Source organism: Scomber japonicus, chromosome 20, assembly GCF_027409825.1.
Source record: "Scomber japonicus isolate fScoJap1 chromosome 20, fScoJap1.pri, whole genome shotgun sequence".
In the NCBI taxonomy this organism is placed as follows: domain Eukaryota; kingdom Metazoa; phylum Chordata; class Actinopteri; order Scombriformes; family Scombridae; genus Scomber; species Scomber japonicus.
The window spans coordinates 23,945,619-23,971,427 of NC_070597.1; the positions used below are offsets into that span (position 1 = coordinate 23,945,619).

At 40.6% G+C, this 25,809-nt stretch overlaps 1 protein-coding gene across 1 annotated transcript in view; it reads left to right on the top strand.

The window, feature by feature from the left end:
- dnah9 (dynein, axonemal, heavy chain 9) overlaps positions 1-25,809 on the top strand; it is a 157,440-nt gene that overhangs the window by 108,815 nt on the left and 22,816 nt on the right. Inside the window, exons 65-71 of the mRNA XM_053341129.1 lie at positions 4,364-4,528; positions 6,011-6,151; positions 8,536-8,706; positions 8,894-9,016; positions 11,616-11,809; positions 16,029-16,177; positions 21,886-22,013. Coding sequence (XP_053197104.1) covers positions 4,364-4,528; positions 6,011-6,151; positions 8,536-8,706; positions 8,894-9,016; positions 11,616-11,809; positions 16,029-16,177; positions 21,886-22,013 — 1,071 coding nt within the window. The remainder of the gene's footprint in view (positions 1-4,363; positions 4,529-6,010; positions 6,152-8,535; positions 8,707-8,893; positions 9,017-11,615; positions 11,810-16,028; positions 16,178-21,885; positions 22,014-25,809) is intronic.

The following is a 25,809-nucleotide window of genomic DNA, read 5'->3' on the forward strand; positions in this document are numbered from 1 at the left end:
CACATTGTTCTAATACCAATCCTAACAATGCTAAATATATTGTTAATGTTTGTTGAATTCTGTCACCAGAACACGAAGCTGTGAAATTCTTCTTTGTACTCTTAATTAAGATTTGGTAAGACAGTTTGAGTTTATTGAATATGAGTGGTTTAGCAGAACAATACAAACATCTTCTTCATTGCGTGTGGTCTGTTGTTTTCTCTTCAAGATGCAACAGCTGTTTTTACAGAAATCCATCATTAAGTCTCATCTTAAAGCAGGCTCGTCCAAACTATTATAATATAAAGCCCATTACTTCCTACTGAAGACATACATCTTTAAAAACACCTCACAAATATTTAGTTTCACTTATTTCCTAAAACAGCAGGCCACTGTCGTTTTTAACAAACATCACACAAACAGCAGGAAATGTGCTGGATGAATCCACATTTGTTGCACTGGTGACAGCAGGTGTGTGTGTATGTGTGTGTGCATGTGTGATTGAGTCAAAATAAACTACTGTGTGTGTGTGTGTGTGTGTGTGTGTGTGTGTGTGTGTGTTAATGGTGATGAAGGAACATGTCAGCAGTGCAACAGTGTGGCTCACTGATGTGTTTGTAATACTTTTTGAACAATGGAGCTCTACATCACAGAGGAATAAGACATAGCAGGCGATGGATACACACACACACACACACGCACACACACACTTGTTGACAATAAGAAAAATATAGCCTTAATTAACTAACAGCCTTATCTTTGAAATCATTTGACAGTTCAACAGTTGTGTAAGTGAGCTTTTGAGATGAACAATCACACGTAAAGGCAAAAATGTATTAATTCTGAATAACAAAAAAAATAAAAAACATATTAACTTCCGAAGCCCTGACAATCCACCATTATGTCACAATCACCCTGAGTGCTGTTACTCTGACTCTCTTCCATTCATCATCAAGCTCCCGGAATTGCGTAATTGTGTCTTGATGCTTATCCTCAAGGGAGTTTCATCTTTTTTTTTCTTTTATCACTTTGGCAAACTCATTTATGTTCACACATCCATATCCACCTCTTCTAAGAAAAAAATCAAAGGAGAAAAAGCGGAAAAGAGACGCTTTGAGGTGTATTTTTTTCCTTTATATTGTAAATGACTCTCTTTGTTGTCATCGTGCGGACCCTCAACCCCCTCCTCTTGACTGCGAGGAGGGCGAAGAAGCTGTTGTTCCAGTCTGTTGATCAGCGTCGGCCGTCACCAGCTGTAGCTTTAAGCTGTCACCGCCGGTCACAGTTAATGGCCGGCTCTGTTCTCTGCGTACAGTACGGCAGACTTTTCCAGGAGTAATGAGCAGCAGTTCTCTTACCAACAGTCCGGTCCACCGTGTGAATGTAAATGTTCGTAATTAAGCAAAAACTCACTTGATCAAAGCACCGACTCCTTAATGATGCCTCGCGCTCATCTCCACGACAATCTGCTTTTTTTTTTTTTCATGTCAGCTGCTTGAAACGGATTGGCCGGTGGCGCTACTGTACCGCGGCAATTAGACAACACATTGACACACTTCCCCCCGCTGTTCCTTAAACGCAGAGGCTCTCGTCAGTTTCGGGGGGGAAAAAGTTGGAGGGGTAGGAAGGGTGGAGGGGTGGAGGGGTGGTGGTGGTGGTTGGGGAATCTGAAAGCCCTCTCCGCTTAGAACGTGTCTGGCTTTCGGCGGAGTCTTTCCGAGAGATCAGAACGGGAGATAATGCGGGAACTCTGTTAACGGGTCAGGCAGATTTACTCAAACACAATCCTATTTGCATTTTGATGGTTTTCCGGAGGCGTCCTTGTTTGCGTTGGGGCCTCTCGTAGGCAGCGCTTTTATTCAGACCTGTAGGCTTTCATCCATGGACAAATCAGCATTTTTAATAAATGGAGAGAGAGAGAAGGTGGTGGAGGTTGTGGTGGAGAGGTGGGGGGAGACCAAAATGCCGGAGTTATTTTAAGCGTTATGTCCCCTCAGCAAAAAAAATCCAATGGAGAAGAAGTGAAATGTGATTTAATGAAGCTTGTTTAATTAGCATTTCACTGAGATCGTAGGGTGAGGAGGGAAAAAAAAACAAGATCTAGAACTCACTTATCATTTTAATTAACACTGAAAGTTGAGTGTGGTAGGTGGGTGGTGGTATTGGTGTTGGGGGTGGTGGAGGGTTGGGGGGGGGTCGCTGTGTACAATCCAAGCGCCTCACCGTGATAAAAAAACCCCACACGGCCCATAGAATCGAGCGCCGAATGACTTTTTTTTTGTTTCGTCAGTAAACAACCCGGACCGATAACAATCATCAGACTGATAGCAAAGTGCAAATTGGCTGTACCTGTTTATATTCTCTGAATGAGCCGGCGCCGCCATTATACCTTTTAATGAGGTGAGTGTTTGTGTCGCTGAGCCGTAAGATGACTACCGGGTGAAAGAGCTCTCATTTAACGGAGCCAAAAGACGGGGGGGAGTGGGGGTGCTAAGGAGCTTAAAATGTCAAGTTGCCTTTTTTGGAGAATGCACAGGAGGATCAGTCTACAACCTTTTTTACAACTATAACTACCCTCTCTGGTCCTCCCTCCGCACACATACGTCCATGTGTACATCCTAAGAATTTTAACCCAGACCTTCTGTGTTAATGAGAACTAAAATGCTCCACTTCCCAAATTACCTTAACTGCTCTGTGGCCCTCGGTAATCATTTGCCTAAAAAAAAAGAAAAGAAAAGAAAAAAAATGATAGATGTAATATCTCGTTTTAATCCCAATTAGGGTGTTCTGCTGACTGGTTAATTGTTTGTTTTTCCCAAGCAAGGGTAATTACAAGCACAATGTGCCAGAGGAAAGCTAATCGTTAAAAACTGACTCATTATTGGATCCGGTTGGGAATGTTTTTTTCGGTGTGGATAGCCCCCCCCCCCCCCCCCCCCCATCGTCAAGAGCTCAAGTGTCTGGGCGAGTTTGAAAGTCACAGTTGAGTCACACAAGGCAAACGTCCCCCTGGCTAAATGTCCGCCACTCCAACCAATTCTGTACTTCCACATCTCCTCCACGCTCCGAGCACACGCTTTCCCTTTAAAATGTCATGCGTCACGTAATTTTCTTTCTTTCTTTTCCCTCCATACAGTTTTTTTTTTGTCAGAGGAGAACTTTTTCAACTACTAGAGTGAGTAATAACGTCAAACTCATCTCTCTGTAAGGTTTAACAAGGCAGAGGCTCAATTAGTTTTCACAATGGTATAAAATACCTCTCATCACTACAGTAGGAAATGCTGTCATAAAGAGAGCAATTAAGCAGTGTGATCTCTTAAACTATCTGCTCCCCCTGGTGCGTTTTGAGCTAAGTATGTCTTTTGTCATGGGAACATTATGCCCAAGGGAGACGAAACAGCTCCACCCGCATCCCCTCCAACCACAACCCTCCATCCCCTGTGATTTACACGGGGGGGTAGAAGCAGCTCTGCCAGAACCATATAACCACCGTTTGCCATGGATCACCCCACTCGAACAAAAAAAAACCTAGGCAAATCTCACAATAGCCCACCCTCCCGTAATTACAACAATTCAAAGGTCGCAGAGGCTTCTATTAAAGGAAACTTCAATAAAGCAAAGTCATTATCGAGCAGAAACAAGGAGCGGCAACAGACTATAATGAAGGACAAAGCAGGATGAAGCAATAAAGAGAGTAACCGTTGCCCTGTCGACTTTGTTCTCCCAACGCCTCTCCAACGCCGGGGCTTTGAAAAAAGTAAAAGTTTCTCCCACCCTTTTTTTTCCTGTCTTTGTTCTAGCAGAAAAAAACCCCCAGCTTGAGTTGGAGCTTTATTAGAGGACGGGGTGCACTAATCCATATGGTGAGGTGTGAATAAAACCCATTGTGACTGAGCTATGTGAGGGTGTGTATAATATGCCATGCCTGCTTCATCATGGAATCCATAATGTCTCGTACCACGGGATTCATACGTGATGTGAGTGTGTGTCAAGTCTAGGCGTGTGTGCTTTCACAATCAAAGCCCCCCCCCCCACCTCCCCCCTCACTCCTGATCGACGGTCTCATCACACCGAGGGTTAGGTCGCTCGGCACAGGTTTGATGTCAGCAACCAGACGGAAGCTGGCTAATCCGACCCAGAGCGAGCTTCCCTTCTTGGGTCCGGATAGCCTATGCAGAGCATATTGATCAGTCCTGCCTTTGAGGCGCCCTTCAGTATTCATGTGCTCTCACTGACCTGCACTGTGAACATCTCCCACTGCCCCAGATTATGATGATAAGGCCAGAAAAGAACCTAGCAAACAAGCAATAATGGTGTGTCTAAGAAATGCTCTCAAACACACAGAGGCTGTCAATGTTTTTGTGCGTTTTTCTGTGTTCATTAGTCTGAGCTGACGAAGCAACAGAACGGATTCAAGATCACCCTGAAGACGCTGGAGGACAACCTGCTGTCCCGTTTGTCTTCAGCTTCAGGGAACTTCCTGGGAGACACAGAACTAGTGGAAAACCTGGAGACGACCAAACGTACCGCTGCTGAGATAGAAGAGAAGGTCTTGTTCTTTTACTACTATACTATACTAACCTATACTATACTATACGCTACCCATGTTCTTTTAATATATATCTCATTGTTAAATGCCAAAACAGTAAACTGAATGTTTTTTAGAAAAACAGCACACTCTGACATAAAGTTTGAAACCTTTGGATAAAGACACATGTGCATTGCTAACCTGTTAGCAAGCTATTAGGATTTAGCAGTTGTCAAATTCTACAGTTTAGTGTTTACTTTTTTCTTTTTTTCTCTTTTTCTTCCGTGGCAAAAAATGAAACAAGCTTGTGGACCAAATACTTGATACACAGAAACTTTCCTAAGCTCTTGAGACTTGCTAGCCTAGCCTAGTCTCACTAGCATGATAGTCACTAGCTACAGCTAAGCTACACACACCACATAACAAGTGCTATCAAGTTATGCTGTCATCACTGAGAATAGAATTCTTCTCTTTTATATGGTTTAATGCTTTTTATGGCAGCACTTTACTTTAAATCCCTCCTATTTAATATTTATGAGCAATATACAAACATTTAATCATAAATGTACACCCACATTATCAAATATAAGTGTTAAACAATACAATGACCCTAACCCTAAAACACACTTGTAATAATATACAATATCTTTATAGTTGTTATAATTGCTGACATATAATGTACATTAATACATAATTGAAATCCCCTTATATCTAATTATAACTCCATTATGTGTTATAAACATGTATTGAATGTTTGTACTGTAAAGGCAGACTTCAAGTGTTTCCAGTTACAAAAAGACATATAGGCTATTCATTTTGGTTTCATCTATGTACTATGCAATTATTGAATATGTACCAGGTAATTAAAAAATAATTTATTCCTAGGTTCCTCATAAGTACAAATAGTTTGAGCCATTATTCACTATACTTCTTCCCTTGTACCTACTGGTACACATCCAGTGTGTATTTCATCGGTAACCTGTGTGTATAAAATATTTCCACTGTAATTTGGGAGCTGTACTGTAACTGTATTCTCCTCTCTCTTTTACTCCCTTTCTTTGGTTAGTCTTTTTCACCTCATGTCAATTTAGCATTTGATTTGTTCCAGAGGAGAATTAACTGATGTTTCTGATTCTTAAGAGCACTTATGAGAATGATGATGATGACGATGTGCGTGTGTGTCTGCCTTCTGTCAGCGACGAGATGAGCGCTGCCTTTGCAGATGTTCATTCTCCAGCATATTGGCTCAGGCACCCCCCCCCCCCCCCCCCCCCCAAAAAAAAAGCGGCATATAATCGTCGTGTTCCACGTGCTGTGAGAACATTTTAGCTGAAACCGTGAAATTGGAATATCTCAGCTCTTCACTGGAGGGCGTTTTATTGGAGGGGTGCACAATTTCATCATTAGCTGATTGATGAAGCCTGAGCGTCTGCATATTTGTGCAGTTTCATGCTCGTGTCTATGTGTGTGATTCCGCCTGTGTTTGCACTGTCTTTACTGTAGGTAAAAGAAGCCAAGGTGACAGAGGCCAAAATCAATGAGGCTCGGGAGCACTACCGACCAGCAGCAGCCCGGGCTTCCTTATTGTACTTCATAATGAACGACCTCAATAAAATCCACCCCATGTACCAGTTCTCTCTCAAGGTACCCTTTCTATTGACCCGCCATGTTTCCTCCCTGCCTCACAGGCCCCCAGCGAGACCCCTCTTTACACTCACTCCTCTGTTCCTCCCCCTCCTTCTTCCATTTGCTCACCGTGTTTTATGCTCTTTGCCCTGCTTTTATTGTGTTTGTGGCTCCCTAATGTGGTTATGTAGAGCGTAATGTCTTTCATATTGTCAGCCAGCGAGCACTGAGAGGAGGCAGCCTGAGATATGGTTTGCAATCACTCCAGACTCCGCAGGTAGCTACCCTGGTCCAAGTTATTTCCCCAACATAATCAAATGAAAACACATTCGTAGTCTACATACCTTTGACCTTGTGAATGAAATGAAACACGTTATAATATGTGTTCTTCACACCAGCTCAGAGCAGAGCGTGACTCGGCTAAACCGACAGAAAAGACACGAGAACACTCAGAGAAGATGATAATCATGATTATTATCTTCCCTTAATAAGGTTTTGATTTACAGCCACTCTAGCACTTTTCTAAAGATGAATACAGTTAGACTTGAACTTGCACCTTTCAGTAGTAGATAAATGTTTAGTATTCATACCTACACTGCTTGAATTGCTTCTAGTATGTTTTCAGAAAGTGAATTGTACTGTTGAGAACAGTCACAGGTCAAATCTATTGAAATCATTTCATGGACTATGAAGCTACACTTTGTCTTTTAGCAGCCTATTTAAAGGACAGTTTAAGTGCAGACACACTTTACAACAAGACATGGTAAGTTATATTCTATGCTGCTCTTATTATCAATAAATCCTATGAAAAGCCCAAAACCAACAATGCAACAGTCTTTAGTTAAATACTTTACAATCTCCCTACACTGTCTGTGGCACTCCCTACTGATATATGGGATGATATGATATATGTGGGAATGAGTCACAATAAAGTTTAGTGTCTGCATTCATAATCATAATTATAATAATAGTAATGATAATGATAGTGGTTTGATCAGATCCTGTAGGTAGGGAGGCACATGTTTGTCGATGGGTTATGTTATTATGTTATTATGTTATGTTTGTGTATTAGTGTCTTTGGTAGTGAAGGAACACGTGATCCAGTGTGGAGCCAGACTGATACTGGATATTTTGGGGCTGATGCCGATACTCATATTAGGGAGATATTGATATATTGGCCGATAATCTTATATGTACAGAATAAATAGATTTTTTTGTTGTGATCCCTCAAATTTAATGAAGGTAAGATATTTTACAGTTTAATATTAAACTTGACTGTATAAAATGACCAGTGCACTAAAACAGTACATTTCTCTGGGAATTAATAATAATAATAATAATAATGATAATTAGTATTTACTATGTGTTTAAAAAAACAAATATGCAGATCACACAAAAAACCCCAACATATGCATACATTAAACTTGAATTAAGAAAAATGGTTAAATGAAATAAAAACATATTGGACAACATATTCACCAATATCGATATAGCAATATCGGCTGATAATATCAGCTGATCGATTTATCGGTCAGACTCTAATCCAATGTAACTTTTTAATAGTAATTGGACAAGAAATGATGCTCTGTGGATCAGTTCAGGGTTAGGGTTGATTGTCGGCTTTGGTTTGGGCTTAAGATTTATTTACAATAAGTCACATATAGAAAATGATCAGCTTTACCCTTTTCCATACCATTACTCAAAGGAGATAGCATCTTTTAACTGTATTTATTAACTGTATTCATTGCTGCTCATTGTAATAGTTCAATACATTTGAAGCAAAGTAAATGATCTGATAAATACAGTAAGTATGTATCATAGTGAAGTATCATATAAATGCTACAATAGGTGTTGACACTTGTTACAGTTGGCAGCTTGATACTCCTGCTGATACTTCCAACTGAAGCTTCAAAGATCTGACATTATGCGTCAGTTTCTAATCTTTGTCATCGTTTGAAAATGCATTACTTGTGATCAATGTTACCACAGCATTGTGTTCTATTATGTATGAGTGAATACCAGAGTGTGGCACTGAAATTCTTCTTCTTTTGACACTCTTAACGTGTTCATGCATACTTGTATGAACTCAAAATGCATTTCAATCAATTACAGCTGATGGCTTTTCATAAGCAGCCAAAGTAGGATCGATCAGTTCATCTTTACAGCAAACGGCAACATATCCATCATGTCAGAGGTTGATGACACTGACTTAATGAAGGTCAATATGAGCCATGTAAAATAACAAAACCCATTTAAATGAGTAATATCATCAAATGTACGGGTTTACAGTTGGTTGAAAGTGACTCAAGTTTTCAGCATTATTCACTTTGTGCACTTGTAACTCTGTGATGTGAGATAGTGAGCAAGTGCTGAGTGTCGTACCCGCTCCTGTGCATCTGCAGGCTTTCAGTGTGGTCTTCCAGAAAGCGGTTCTGAAGGCCGAGCCGGACGAGGCTCTGAAGCAGCGGGTGTCCAACCTAATTGACAGCATCACCTCCTCAGTCTTCCAGTACACCACCAGAGGCCTGTTTGAATGTGACAAGCTCACGTACATCGCTCAGCTCGCCTTCCAGGTAGGGAAGTGAAGCCCCTGGTTTCATCTTCTGCATGGTTTGTTTTTTGAGAACAAGCTCTCGCCATTGAATCGGTCGCTCCTGAGACCAAACGGCTCTGTTCGGATCTAATCAAGCGGAAAGGAAACGCGGTTTGTGCTGAAAAAATACAACATTTCAAACTCCTTCCTGTTTGTTGTGTGTCCAGATCCTTCTGATGAATAAAGAAATAAACCCTGCAGAGCTGGATTTTCTTCTGAGGTACCCTGTCCAACCAGGTGTAACATCACCAGTGGATTTCCTATCCAACCACTCCTGGGGAGGGATCAAGGTACAGAGGCTGGCAGAGACGGTTGTGTTGTTGATGTTACTGACAACAGAAAGTAGCAGAATTCTTGTTCTCACATTCAAAGCGGTACAAACAGAGCGTGGCCAAAGCAGAAACTGGTGATGCTGGAAAAATGTAAACATATTTTATACTTCTCAAAATGTGATTTGATACTTTTCTCTGATCTAAATAGAATGTCTTAGTTGAGAAAGGTCTATAAGGTAGCTCATGATGTACTCTCCTAACTGCAACATACAGACAGGTGACTAATTAAAGGAAAAACCGGTACAGGTCTGAAGATGATGTGAATCATATGTTGTGGCCTTCACAGTCACCACATCTCAACCCAATTGAACGCCTTTGGGAGATTTTAGGCCAACCTGTTAGGCAACGCTCTCCATCACCATCATCACCATCAAAACACCAAATGAGGGAATATCTTTTAGAAGAATGGTGTTCATCCCTCCAGTAGAGTTCAAATACTGTAGAATCAATGCCAAGGAGCAATGAAGCTGTTCTGGTGGCCAAACACCTTACTACCACACTTTATGTTGGTTATATGTCTGTATATCTAACACAACCTTTTCAACATAGTGTTCTCCTTAAGTTATCAGTACTCTTTTGCTGCCCAGCTTGCTGTCACATCACTCATCTGAAAGCTAGTTATTATCTATTACCGCTGTTATTGTCAACCTCTACTCCCTATTTTGCTGACCTCGGGGCTTCCTTTTTGGGAGTGACAAGGTCAGAGCCTAGATGTGAAGTATTAGTGCTGTACACATAATAACCCATTCAGTGTGGGTTAGCATCCCCAGGTGGGATGTTGTTGTTTTTTGTGCTTCCTTTTAGGGAGAAACAATGTCAAAGATCCAAATATTGTACATATTCTCCATTCACATAATAATGCATGCACTGTGAGTTTGCTTGGTGTGACTTACTGAATGTTATTTCCTTACCAAAATATAAAAACAGAATTTACAATTTCTTGCCAAGATCAGTACAGAATTGCGTACTTTTGCAAACATAAAGTTTCCTCTACCGTCCCAAAATAGCACATTATTTCATAAAGAGTCCTTTTGAGAATCATACACAAGTATTAAAAAGATGTATGAAGAGAGTGTTAAATTGTAGATCAGCTCCATTTTTAAAATCCCACCATGGGAGGCCGCTTTATGAAAAATAGTCAGGCAGTAAAAAATGTAATTGACTGCTGTGTCTTTCCAAACAAAGTTTTCCTGCAGCCTGTCATGTTTGGGAGGTATGAGCGAAAACCCACAATTACCATAAAGTTATTTTAGCACTTAGCTGCTTTACACAGCATTCGGAGTTGCTTCCTATGATGCAATTTGTGCCGCTGAGTCTCCCAGCAACAACTCGGCATTAAAGTGGAAACGTACTTAAAGAGGCGGCGGCGTAATTGAAGTGTGTTTTCTCCGTTTTCTCCCAAAACCTCCAGTCTTGACAGCATGTGATTCTCTGGGGGCCCCCCGTGCTGTGTGACCCCGTTCCGCTCCAGCATTGGAGGGCACTAGAACGAACTCATAGCTTCCCTTAAAGAACAGACGTCTGGCAACGCAGCCCCGTGGACGTCAAGCAGCAGAGCTTCTCTCTCTTGTCAGATCAGTTTAGCAGCAAACTAAACCCTAACGGCAGAATGTTTTTCTAGCCTCTCTTACTCATGAATTTTTCAATCTGTACCGCCTAGAATATTAACTTAACCTAAACCCCTCTGAGAGTTTGGAGACGGACGTTCCTCAACTGCACTTACTAAACCTACTGTGGATGTTTAAGGCCCTGCTAATCAAATTCTGTCACTTGATTTCCTTATCGCAGTTGGAAACATAATCAGTTGGAAAGCTTTAAAGCAGGATAAGATCCTCTGATTGCTTGGCCCTCTTGATGATATTAGCAGAGTAGGAATCCCTGGAGACCCGGTGTATTCTCCCCTGGCTGGTGTTGAGAGGTTGCCAAATGCCTGTGGTAATTAAACAAACTGAGTTGAAGTGACTTCATCTCAATTTGCCTTTCTGCTTCATGCCAACTAGTGAGCAGTACAAAAGCAGATTTCATCGATTCACACCTTATACTCTATATGTGTGCTGTGTGTGGGAATATATCAGGGTGCTCCTCACAGTGCGGACAGCTGACAGCACACACACTGCATGTGTCTGTTTGTCTGTCCGCTGGCTCGTCAGGGAGCATACCTGCTTCAGGCTGCACTGCGTGACACTGCTGCTTTCCACAGATGAGATAAGGTGTCTGTCAGCAGGGGCATCACAATGAAGCCCCTACTGGTTCTGCAGCCCATGCATATTCAGTCCTCCCCTACCCCCCGTCCCGTTATGAAAAAGATCGTGTTTACTCAGCATTTCCTTTTGAACAAATATTATTTATATAGGCATGAGGAAAGATAAGCATTCCTGTCTGGTTTTTTTTTCTCCCCAAAACTTCTGCAAACAAAGTTAGTCATTTTGCTGCGTATTGTAAAAATGTTTCTGGAGTGGTCAAAATCTGTATTGTGCATCACTGATCACAGAGTAGCAGAACTTTAAAAATATATATATACTAGTTTTTCTGTACTTTTCTTTCCCCCAACCACCAGTCTCTATGCTCCATGGAAGAGTTCAGGAACCTGGACCGAGACATCGAGGGCTCTGCCAAACGCTGGAAGAAGTTTGCAGAGTCAGAGTGTCCAGAGAAAGAGAAATTCCCACAGGAGTGGAAGAACAAGACCTCACTCCAGAGGCTGTGCATGATGAGGGCCCTGAGGCCTGACCGCATGACGTACGCCGTTAGGTGAGTGGTGGAATCATGGTTTTGCCCTTTGCTCTGTGATCTGTGAAGAATCTTACTGACCGGTGCTGTTTGGTGAAAGGGTAAAGGTTAAACAGCTTAACCTTTGGCTTATGTTTTGAGTTGACAGGGCACCTGTGCTTCCCACCGCCTGCCTCTGTGTCTGTCTGTTGCCTAGAAGTATCTTCAATTACACGGCTTTGCAGTTACAATCAATAAGCCTCATTTATTGAAGAAGACAGTAGTGAGAAAAAAAGCCCTCTCCCTCTGTCTAGAAATGTCAGTGAATGAAAATTGGACCACATTTTCGCTTGGCATTAACACGCTATCTTAATCTGGTTATTTTATCAGACATTTCGAAAAACACCAGGCTGATAAAATGTCAATGTTTTGTTCATAACCTGTTGCCCCCAAATGACCAGAAGTTGATTGTTTCCAGCGACTCTCAGGAAGCCTCTATGGATTGCTAGATTGATTGGACCTTTCCATTTAATCTGGTATTAATAAGTACTGTTATTATCTGTAATATGCTAATTACAAAAGGCAGAGCTGGTGGACAAAGCTGCTGATGCCAGGTGAGGGGGAAGTGATTTGTATTTATTTATGTAATCCTTTATTTGTACAGGTAGTCTCGCTGAGAAACAGGGATCTCTTTTTCAAGAGGGACCTGTGAACAAAAATAAACATTCAGTTTAAACATGGATCAATTAAGAAAAGTAATTACAAGTGTGATTGCAACCATTTTTTCCCAGTCCTGTATGAACAAAAATGACCTGAGACCTGACATTATAGGTACTGTATTTACATTTAAATAGAGAGCAGGTTTATCTGGACAGTTTTTGCAGTACAGCCTCATCACTCATTTAATCAACTGATCTCAGTTGATTGGTTGAATTGTGTGCTCTTGATTGGTTGGAACAAAAATCTGCAGACACACAGCCCTTTATGGAATACTTTGGACATGCCTGATATATATAGTATAATCAGGCATTCAGTGGATTGTAGATTATACAGTGTTTTTTCTACTAGCAGAAGAGAATCATGACTTATTTTTATACAAAATACAAAATTAAATGTTGGCCTTTAGTTTGTTTGATAGATGTTTCACATCAGTCTTTAAAGTGAGCATGGTATCCAGCCAAGTACTTATAATATTCAACAGTTTCAATTTCAGAACCCTGAAGGGTTTAGATATGAGCAGTAGGCTGGATATTCTTAAGTAACCTAGAGAATAGCATACATTTAGTTGTGCCAGAATTTAATACAAGCTTATGTTTGATGGGAGAAGTGTGAAATCTATCAAAAGCAGACTGTAGATTTGCAATTGCCAGATTAAGAGAAGGGCCAGTGTTATAGAAAATAGTGTCGTCTGCACAAAAAATGTACGTATGTACATAGCCATAAAAGAATAAAAGAGGACCAAAAATGGACCATTGTGGTACATCTACACTAACCTTAAGGGGACTTGACTTGGGACTGTTGGAAACTATTATCTGAGTCTGGTGTGAGAAATCTAAATGCCTGGGATAGGGCTTCAATAATATTAGATACATGTGAGGTCGGGGTGCTAAAGTTAATATTATTTATTTAATTTATTTAATATTTGGTGAAGAACCTTCAGATGGAGAGCCAGCATTTAAGGTAGTAGTGTAAGGTAGTAGTGAACTGTTTGAGAAACATATTGCCAGCTGAAATGAAATAATGATAATAATTCACACATATTTAATTTGTTTATGATTAGATTTTTTAAAGCTGATTTTAAGAGGGGAACAAGGCAGGGGAATTACTTTTTTAAGGTTTTGACAGTTTTCCAAAATTCACTTCCAATTCCAGAGGTATTAGCAAACCAGGACAACTAGAAGTCAGATCTGGCTTTTTCATAAAGTCTGACACAGTTATTCCATTGGTGCCTGAATTTGTGCCAGTCATTCACATGATTGGTAATTTTGGCTGTATTCCAAGCAGCATCTCTGTCAATAAGAGCTTTGGAAATGTTTAGGGAGAACCAGGGATTAGATAAATGTTTTACTCTAATTTGTTTAAAGGCAGCATGTTTATTAAGTATGTTGTTGAAATTGTGTTAAAATGTTTAAAAAGTAGGTCGGACTCAGAAGTATTTCAAATTGTACAAGGTCAGAGTGATAAAGATCACTCATTAGCACAATAAATTGTTTAAAATGCCTCTTTTTCATAATACAAGGGTTGGTTTTAGTCTGGAGGTTTTTAAGTATTCCTAACTCATGCATTAGGCAATGATTGCTGATGTCTTGAGCAAAAATTGCATTAGTGGGGTATTTAAGTGGATTGTTTGCTATATGATTAAGATCTTTCATGGTTGATTTAAAAAGGATTTGATTTGTTTGGTCATATAAAACTAGAAATGAACAGATGTAGACTAAACCCTAAGTAAAGTTCTTCTGGTTGGATGGGAGACTCTAATTGTGAAATGGTCACTGTCTTCAGGACAGATCAGTATATTTAAAACTCTTTAGTAGTGTAGCAACATGACAGGCCATTAAAGTCTTTGACATAGTTTAATATTCCACCTCCTTTTGATTGTCTGTCAATGCAAAAGATATTGTAACCATTCAGATGTATTTTAAATTCTGAAACTCTCTCATTTAGAGAGATTCAGTGAGGGCAAAGATGTCAAGGCAGCATTCGTGAGCAATGTCCATTTTAAGTAGAACAACATCCATTGTAGGTAGAAGGCTCCTATATGTAAGCGTAATAACCCAAGACCTTGCTGTTAATATCAATGATTAGTAATTAATGGAATCTCAGCAGGCTAAGTACTTACCTTTACAAGATTAATTAAAGGTACAGTGTGTAGGATTTAGTGACATCTAGTGGCGATGTTACTGATTGCAACCAACTGAATACCCACCCCTCACCTTCTCCTTCCAAGCATGTGTGGCCATGAAACTCACGAAAAGACCCTCTCTAGAACCAGTGGTTGGTTTGTCCTTCTGGGCTACTGTAGAAACATTGTCATCAATGGCAGGTGACTTTCAGGTGATTATACACATACTTATGAAAATGAATTCTACATACATACTTGCCTGATAATGATAGTATTATATTTGCATTTATGTATCAATCATCAATTGCTGAAATCAGTAAAATCAGAAATAGGCAAATGATTAAGCCTACTAATTGGTATGGAATTGCTACTGTCTAAGACTGAGGCAACATAATTACATGACAGGTTGTCCATACCTGTAGAGGGCATAAGAAGGTGGCAGAGAGACCCAGAGAAATGACTACATTGGAGTCTAAGGCAGCACACTGCAAAAAGCATGCAATGTTCCCAGAGAAGATTAAAATTATCTTATCAAAGAGAGTCCATGTGAGGGAGATTATATGCAGACTCTGGAGAATCAACGCCAATGTATGTGCAATTGATAGATAATATCAGTTTAACTGGGTTTACTGGTGATGTGATTGGCCAAGCTAGCAGCAATGCTAGCAAGCTCCTCCAGTAGTGCTGATGACAGTCTTACAGTCATGAGGTAACATTAACAGTCACAAGTAACATTAGCCTAGTCAGCAAGTCCACCATCACCTTGCACACTGTAATAGTTCCTCCAAAGTACTGCATCGCTTCCCTTAACCTGGCACCAACATGTTTGTCCACCAGCACTGCCTAACTCGTTTGCATATTTCAGATCATGAGAATGCTTATATAATATAATACCAGGTGTGGAAATGGGGTCTTGATGACAAATCTAAAGAGCCCTATTACATAATGTGATAAAGGTTTCTTGCTTTGACTCACACAATTCACCTGCATATTTGCAGTATGAGTCATACATAATAGAAGCCATGTATTGATCTTGTTATCAACAGTAATCATATCTGCTAGTAAAATCATTTAAGATGCTATAATTTTAAAATTATCCTGCAAAACAATATTGAGACACATGAGCTTTGTCAAAAGAACCATCAAGTCCAATCTATACAGTATGTGTCATCTATTTATGAGTAAAGGTTTAGATTGGTTATAGTGAACAGATCGTGATGTTTGAAAAACCAAAGGATTTAATCCAGAGAGGCTGAAAAGAGCTGCTTGCAATGCGGTCGTGACTAGACTTTTTCTATAAGCAGCTGTCTATATCACGCAATGTACTACAGAAGATTCCAATTTTTCAAGTTGTTCAGCTTGTCCGTCAAAGATAATAAAAAAAGTGTTGAGCAGAACTGAGTCCTTCTCTTCCCGCAGAGACTTTGTAGAGGAGAAACTGGGGAGCAAGTATGTGATTGGCAGATCACTGGACTTTGCTGTCTCCTTTGAAGAATCGGGTCCAGCTACGCCCATGTTCTTCATCCTCTCTCCTGGAGTTGACCCTTTGAAGGATGTGGAGAAACATGGTAATACTCTTGCTTGTTTTATCTTTAATAAGCCATAAAATTCCTCCTCAAAGTGTGTTCTGGGCTTTTTTTATCAGAGCATACATATTGCCAATTTATCTGTCATTTCTGCATGTCGTGGGAATGTGGGAATTTTTTTTTTCTCCATGGAATAGCCGATTGAAGTCAAGTTGCTGACATACCTGCATACATGATTTCCACTTTGATTCCTACTGCACAGGATTATCAGTCAGAACAGCAGTCATCCCAACACATCTGCCATGTGTCTCTGCTGTGATATCATCGAAGGAAATGCACAACAGGCTCTTGGTAGATTGAAGGCATTATACTAAAGGTCACAAATATATGAGAAGACACCACTGGTGTATTCGGGGCAGCAGAAAGTAAATGTCATTGGTTTTAGAGTTACTTTACATTCCTGTATGAATAATGTGGATCGTGGCAGGACGTGCTGTTTGGATTTTTTTTTTCCTTCCCCTTTTTAACCAATATACACCCTAAGTCTGAGCTTTTGTATTGACCTGGAACGGAGCACCATCACAGCCTGCCACTTTTTTGAATCTGCTGCCAAATAATTCAGTTGGTGGGTATTTGATGTCAGCTCTATGAAATATTCAGATTGCAGGGATTGTATCACTTTACCGGAACAAAGAGATCTCCACAGTGTTTCTACTGTAACCAAGTCTCACCCCATACATTTTCAAATGTCATTTGTCATGTTGATTAATGTAGTGTTTTTGATTGATTTTTTGAGTTTCTGCCTGAAAGTCACTTTTAAACAAATGAATCTACACCATAGGTTCATTTAAATTTGACAAACACATACAGCATTTGATGCATAGTTTCCTACTAGAATTTGAGTATTTTTAGATGCCTCTTTTTATGTTACACTTGGATCTCAGGCAAGCACCAGGAGGTTAAATCACCTATAGATCTGCCACAAACACACCTTTGACCCTATGCGAAATCCACCATCCTCTCATACTATTGTAAGAGGCAGACCTCCCACTGGAACTGCCTGTAAGGGGCGTGATTATTGATAATCAACACTCTTACTCTGAGTTCAGTCAATCACTTCAAAGCTAAAAGTTACTGTTGGCTGCTGCTGCTGCTGCTGTAGAGAGAGCCTAGCGATGGAGCAGCAGCAGCTACATTACTCCAAAACCAGAGAGAGGTATTTTTCCATTATAGCTGTGACTGTTGGGTTTCTCATTGTTATTAGGCTTCAATTAGACTTTCATTAGATTGACGATGTGATTTTGTGTGCTCTGCAGGGGACTAATATCCCCGAGACAAAACCTCACTATCTGCCCGGTTGCAGGTTGGAGTTTTAATGAAACAGACAGCAATAATTGTATTGTTTTGAGTGAAATCTCAATGGGCAGTCTAGAGGTGGGCAGGTAAGGTTGAAGCGATTGACCTTCTGCTTAGATTAGCGTTTTTAATGTCTTACTGAGGGTTGGGTGAGAAGATCAATATCAGTTTCATGTCTGGCGGTTAATAGCGTGGTGTCTCCTTCACTAGAGGTGGAAATTTAGCTGATTGGAATCGTTTTGTTCAGTTCCATTCAAAGAATCAGGATCACTGACTGTGTAGGCGGCTCTTTTCTAAGATAAGGTATCACATCGCTGTTCAAACACATCAGTACATTCTATACACCAGCAAGTAATTGTTCATAACATCATGATGTTGTGGCACTGTTTCTTCCTCTTTATAGGTCAATACTAAGTTCAATTGCTGCTCAGAGCAATTTTAGCAATTTCCATCAGTACAAATCTAAGCCCATGAAAGCATTGTTCATGAGGACAATAGCTCAATAACTACCTATCTACAACAGATAGCACACTAGTGCTGCTAACCTTTCAAATAGGTAACTGATTCTTTTACTGACACAGATGTCTCAGTAAACTCAGTAAACCTGGTGATTCACTAACTACCTCTAAATATCTAATGTCTAAATGTTTAGCTAAGCTGAGAACCAACGACTGCATAGAAGAAATGGACATAACATCCGTGATTTGTGGACTGCTGCTCAGAAGCCAATAGTTTCGAATCTGGGCAGCACCATCTTGAAAATTTCAGGTGCATGCTGGGAAAAATAAAAACACAGATTCTACTTATATGGGCTTGAGGCGTAGCCATGGGCGGGGCCATGGGCGGAGTGAGGAGGTTGCTATAGTTGCAAGGGGCTGGATCTCGAGGACATTGTGCAATCAACCTGTCAATCCCAATGTAGCCCACCCTAATGCATACCCTGCTTTATCGTCAAATATAAAATCAAGGAGGCCAAAATTTCACAAATGAACACCAGAGTGCATTGAAGAAGGCTTTAAACTAGCGATTGAGACCATAAACACATTTTGAAAACGTTTACTGAGGTTAGAAATCAAGTGAGAAGTTGGTGAATTCTCCATTGACTTGTATAGAGACGGAAGTCCTTTTGACACCAAAATGGTCGCCCCCAGGTGGCCTTTTGCTAGAACGCAGTTCTAAGTTACTTCCGCGTTGGCCTCATTTCAGAGGACCGGAACTCCCCACCTGCTTAGAACACTAGAATCATTTTGACCAAGTTGGTTTAGAACATGGACTTTAGGGAGTCCCTCATAGTCCTGTGATGAAGCTGCCATATGTGTTAGTGAATGTTGAAAACTGGGATATTTTAATGTTTCACAGGTATTTGTTAGGACTCGGGACAGCCAACTTCAAACCAGGACAATCCCAGACAAACCAGGACGTCTGGTCACCGTAGACTGGCTATTTCCTGCTGTCTATAGACTTTGTACTCAGCTAGACTAAACAAGAGCTACCTCTCTATTGAACCCACAGACATAAAATTAACATTGATCTTCCCTTGTAACTAGGATTACCAACTTTCTCACTATACCTTTTGTCCACCTTTTGCCCTGGCACACCACATTTTGTCTGGTGTATGGTGCAATAGTAGTATGAACACTCTATATTCACATTATTATTCAATTGGAAAGGCATACAATGTATTTGTTCCATTTAATCTATAACTCTCATTAGACTTATAGCTCTAATAATTAGAAACTGAATTATGGATAAATTGAACCTAATGTAGCAGTTAATACTGCTGCCTAACCCTTGCCATCCAAACTGAAATCACAAAATTAAACCATATATATTTCTTAGTCAATTTAATTTTTCTTAGAGCTCATAATAATCTTGGCACATTTACAGAAAAGGAATATATTTGCTGCCAATGTTTTGCTTAAACTTTTTCTGTCTTACATTTGTAGCCTACAATAATAATGTATTTTAAAATGTGGTTTGGCTCATCATAAAACCTATTTGGAACCTATCAGTGAACAGAACTGTGATACACCTGTTACTCATACCACTCATCAGCAATGTGCTCATCAGTGCTCATCTACTCAACAGTATTTTAGGAGGTTAAAGCCCCTGTGAATACACCTCAAAATAAATGATCAAAGAAATCACAGTTTGGAGCTTTGCAGCAAACAAACAAACATTTCAAATGTGAAAGAAGATGGGCCTGACTCACCAAGTCTACTTTTCCCATGGATATTTGACTGATTCAAGCAGTCCTTTATCCTTTTGCACAGCCTGAGAGAAGTCCATATTTGACAAGTCACAGCTCACAGATATTTGAAGTTCATTTTTGATCAGCTCTGTGCTGCATCTGCTTCTTCAGTCTGACCATCTGAGAGAAAATCCTCTCTACAAAGGCATCTAAGCCTGGCACACCGACAACAAATGAGACAATCCTGAACATGTTGATCAAGTTGGCTTTCCCTATGTTTTGGAAAACTGCCACCAACTTCTCACTGGTGGATTTTGTGGTATCCTGTCCAGCTTTCTGGATCGCCTCCCAGCTGGCACAAAACTCTTCATAGAGTTGGTCCTTATTGACTGTCTGTCATTGTGAGGGCAGCCACCAGGTCAGTGAAGGAGAGCTCCTCATATTAGCCGATCAGTGTCAGTTTCACAATTACATTTTCATTGTCAATGGATACAATGATAGTCATATACCTTCACTATATCCTGCTGCTGCTAGGACCTTTGTGCTCACACTTCTTTGTCCATCAGCAGCTAGTAAGAGCTGGCCTGCTTTGTAGTAGACCATCAACTGCTGGATGAAGACATAGCCAAAATTACACAGAATCTCACGCCAATCAGTGTCAAAGGCAAAAAAATGCATGCAGAAGATCTTTAAAACAATGGCGTATTTACACGTGTTATAAGCTGTGTGAGGTTGACAGTTAGTTTTTAGAATGGAGTTGTTGCCACTGCTCAATGATTGTTAAACGGAGTGGTGTTTTCTAAAGTTGACATTGGCATTATCTGCTGCATGGACTGTGATGTGTCTAATCAGAGTTTGATGTATGCCATGTGTAGTTTCATCACTTCACTAACTTGCAGTGCACTCCGTCAGAAACTTTCTAAAATGCTCTCACGCAAACTGGAATCATGTCTTATTTCCCTTTGAGGCAAACATGGCCTACAGTCTGGGACAGGTCATCCAAAAGATCTCACACAGTCTTTGGTCCTAAAACAATCATTTCAGCTTTCATTTTTCTCAAGTGCATCTTCTTCATAACATTTATGTCATGAAACAAAGTACTATTGAGCTTAACAAGACAGTCAGTGCTGTTATAGCTGATTCTATACTGTATGCTATACATACGAGCTTTAATTTGCAGCGATTGTCTTTTTCAGCTGTAGATGTCAAGAAAAATGCACTGATATTGCTTGCTCCTTTAGCTAGTATGGCTTTCTTGTGCATTTCTGTGGAAGCATGCTGAGTTAAGTCAGTCTCACCCCCATGACCACTTGAGACTTCCTGACAACAGAAAGCATAGAAGTTGTTTGTGGAATCACTGTCGACAGACTTAACCCAAAACTTTTTTTGCTGGACAGTCTTTTCTTCTTAGCTCAGCTTTATTCATATTTGCACATGCCAAAACTTACCAAACAACTTTCTTTTGGAAGGAATTGGCACATTACACTTCACGTAGATGTAATTGACGGGACGGCAGATATCATATCTAATCTGTAAGAGCTCCCCTGGTGATTACAGAGTACAGTAGCGGTCAGTATACAGGGAGAAGGAGGTCTCATATATGTCAAACCAGTTTAACTTAATATACAGAATGTCCAGGTTAATATGGGACAGTCGGCAACCGTTCTTGTAACTCTCTCTAAGAACATTTACAAAAATCCCACTTAAACTTTCATGGATTTCACTGGTGACATTCTGTATTTTACAACAATTGATCCTGCTAACAAGTACTGTCAGATGTAAGTTATTCTTCTGTGCTGTAGAGCTCCATCGTTGTCCAAAAACTATTTAAAACCAGCAGTGAGCCACGCTGTAGCACTGGGTGACATGTTCCTTCATTATCATCTCACACACAATCTGTTTTATTTGATTCAATCCTCAACAAATACACTATTTCCACTAGTTCCTCTTTTTTACCTAATACAGGCTGAACTCTAGAGTGCCCAGCTGGTTTAGAAAATATTTATGACCTGTCTTTAAATAATGTTGCTTTCAGTACGAGGAATAAAGGCTTGAAGCAGAGAAGTACTGTGAGACTAACACACTGCCGGTTTTGGTTTTATCGTAGTATTTCTTTACAATAATGAAATATAAATATAGAACAATGCCAACCAAGGTCTCTGAGTTTAACAATAAATAAGAAATGTATTTTGTTTCCTTTCAGGGAAGAAGCTGGGTCACACATTTGACAACAAGAACTTCCACAATGTGTCTCTGGGTCAGGGTCAGGAGGTCGTAGCTGAACAAACTCTTGATCTGGCAGCAAAAAACGGCCATTGGGTCATACTGCAGGTAGGTACAGTATAAGCATACAGACAAATATATCAGGCTGTGATATTGAATATAATACCGTTGTGTATTTTACACTCACAAATTTAGTATCATTCCTAGTGAGCCAACATACCACCTAATTTCTTTTCATGACAATGTTTCCACCATCATACTGGGTAAATCCAATTATATTTCGGGTTGTTTGAACGCTAATACGAATTGTATAAAATGACACTTGAGTAAGATTGTTCAAACATTCTGGCTCTCGCTGTAAACCTCGTCCACCTCGCACAAAAGCTACCAAACCATTAAAAAATAGTTTGTACACTCATATCTAAATATATCTAAAACACATTTGGCAACATGAACACAGGGTTCACCTATGTCAAGGATTTTCCAGTCTGGAGTGGTTTTAGTTGGCATTTCCTTTATCTGCGCCTGTTTTTGAATGAGGCGTAGTATCACATTGTTTTTCATTGCATACTCAACGGGGGTGTTTGCTTTCCTCGCAGGTCTTGCACGGAAAAAGCGAATTTAATTTTCTGCAGAAATTTCCTTACTGAAAGGGGGCTGCGGCATTATACAATATCTACAGCCGCGGTGTCTGTTCTCCTCTTATCTGGAGGGCAAGGCTGGCGTTTGCATTTTAAGTGGAAACCTTGGCGGAATTCTAATGGGAAGTATCGACAGATATGAACCGCAGACCGGGCACTGCGGGACACCCTTTTCTTTTAATTCACACAGCTGCTAGAAATAAAATGAAGGGGGGAAAAAAAGAAAGAAAAAAGAAGACCGGGACACCATCACTCTCTGCTCCAGACCCAGGATAGCACAGACAAGCAGTTGTTTAATTACCTTTGCATAAGACTCCAGATCGATAGGCTTAAAAAGGCCTTGTCCCCCTGGCAACGAACCTCCCACTCGCTTTATCATCGGCTGTCTGTTTGTCTGCCCGCTGAGAGCCACCCCCGTGGCACCGGCCGGGAGGGAGAGAGGGAATCGGAGGGGGAGGAAAGAGGTGTCATATTCTCATCTCTCTGTTTTTACTAACAGTATCTTCTGCTCATATAATGCTCCATCTTCCCTCTTCAATTTCATTTCCCACCCTCTCATTCCACCACGTAAGTCCCATACTTTAGTCTTATCGTTTTTTTCCTCACGCCGCATCTTCTCTCTTATCAATCCTCACGTCCTCCCACCTTTTCCCCCCTGCTAACCTGCTATCTCTCCTTCCCCTCCTCACCTTTTCATCTCAGCTGTCCTCCTACCTTTCCACCCCACCCCCCCACTCGTCTCACAGTCCACCTTTCCACTCTGCGCTGCCAGGCTCGGCTCCATCAGCGGAGGGCCGGGTCAATGGCAGGGTCCCCTTTGCCGACGGGTAATTATACTGCAGAACAGCAGCTCCTGCTCAGATGGGCCTGGGAGACAGAGATGCAGAAACTTTGAAAGCAGCCCTTTGGGAACCAGGAGCTAGGGTGGGTGGGTGGGGGGGATTGGAGAGGCAATCAATCGGGCAGATTGGAGTTGAATATCCCACATCGAGCTGGCAGTGGGAATCGAGTGGCCTAAACTCGCCAGCCTCTTCACACATTTACTGCTAAAGCCACCCCATTTGCAGCCGGTGGCAGAAAGAAGTGCAGACTGGAGAGAAAGCAAGAGAGACAATCTTCTTCACTTTACTTTGGAAGAAAGAGCAAGATAGCTTTGGTAGTCTTTGGAAACTTAAATTATTTATACATTTCTCTTTTGTTTCAAATCTTACATTGAAAGTTGGACAAGATTCCTTTTAATTATTGATGGAGGGATGACCCTTTATGACCTGTGATGATTTATGAAGAAGTTCAGCTACACTGAGGGTTGATAATGCTATTTTATCTACTGACTGACACTTTTACTGACAGTTTAATGTTGTTTTAATCTATAGTTGTTCTATCTACCTCCTACATTGATAGCCTTGATAGCATCACGGTTTGAAATGTTGGCACTTTCCTGACAATCTAACTTATTCTTCTTATCTGTAAACAGCTAAATAGGAAGTAGTGTGACGTTGCTATATACCTTTGCAAAATGTCCTGGGTAGAAGATTGCTGTGGATGGTTGGATCAGACCTTTGACACAGCAGACCATAATTCATGTCCTGTCTCTTACCTACAGTCAGCCCTGTCTCCCAGCTAATAGAAAGAAACATAGTGCCTCCCAGATTATTTTTATCAACATGATAAAACTTTTTAGTGAACGTATCTCTAAAGTCACAAATGTCACACAGTCACAATATCACAATGTTGATACTGAACATATCTGCAGACATGTTAAGGCACCTAAATGGTAAAGGTTAGGGGAAGATTTTGGTCACACAATAGATGTGTTTACCTAATTTAACCTTTTTAAACAAATCCACTATCTCTTCCTAACCTTTACTAATCTGTTAAAGTAGTGTAAGCCTTACAGTAGACAGTACAGGACACAAAGCCTGCTGTTTGTTCTAGTCCTTTGTGTGCTAGAAACACTGGCCTGTGGACTAGAAAGTAGACAACTACAGTAGACAGTTGGACCCTTTGCGAACTAGAACATTGCCATTGAACATAGATGCATACAGTAATTATGTTTCCTCCAATATGGAAACTTGAAAAGTTCTCAGACCTTAATCTTGGCACTAAAAAATTAACTCATACTGAGTAAAGCTCAGTTCAGCCTATGTCTGAACCAGGCTGTTTTAGTTCCTGCCCTTTAAATGCCAGCTTCTCAATTTCATCTGTACGTTTGAGCTGAAATCTGATGCGGAATATGCGAGTGGATAAAAGTCTTAGCAACAACCTTAGCAACAAAGGCTAAGGGTCGGACAGTCATTTATGAGCTTGCACGATATGCTGACGTCACAAACAAAGCATTGAAAGCAGGTCAACTTAAACCATGTTCAACATAGACTCCTGATGTGTCATAATAGTATATAAATAATCACAAAAAGAATGATATGCACCCTTTAACGATAGGAGCAGCACATCAGAAAATGCTCAAATGATTGGGTCCTAGTTTTTTATTTTGTCATGATGGCCTTAAAAGTTCTTTGATGCAGTACGGTGGTCTGTACTATATATTATAAAACCAACATCAGGCAATTTTTTAGCCATAAACAACACTCAGTCATTTGAGTGACAGTCATTTATTCACACTACAGCAGACTCAACACAACACCATTCATTTAGAGCTGTGTTGCCAGGCCACTTGATGAATGTAAGTCAAAAGAAAGAGAAAGGAACTACTCGTCTCTTCACTGTGTTCACCAGCTATATACTATCTGTTTGCTGTTGGACATCCAGCGCACAGAATTTTGGGCTGAGGGGAAATAAAATCGGAACGTAATATAGACTGTTAGTCAAGCATTAGAAATAAAGACACAAACTACACCCTGCATATTTGTGAATTTATTTCCCTCATTTTTAAATGTGTACCTGGTAGAGTGTCAGCAGTCCTGTTTACCTGTCACCATGTTCCTACGTCAGTCTGCTGGAGCCAAGCTGAGCAGCTGTCCTCAACAACGCTTCTTGACCAATGTGTTTTGGTGCGTGCATGTGCCTGCATGTGTTTATATATGTTTGTGTATGAGCTGGCGTGTGTGTGTGCGTGTGTGTGTGCGTGTGTGTGTGTGTGTGTGTTTATATGTGTGTGTGAGACAGGCAGGTTGATTGTGCCATAATCTCTATCAGACAATAGCCGATGGCTCCTGAGATTGGATGTGCCATTGTGCTTTCCCTCAGGTAGTATTTGATAGCAATGCCTCAAAGAGCTCGCCAGCAGTGTCTTCTAATGGGTTTTA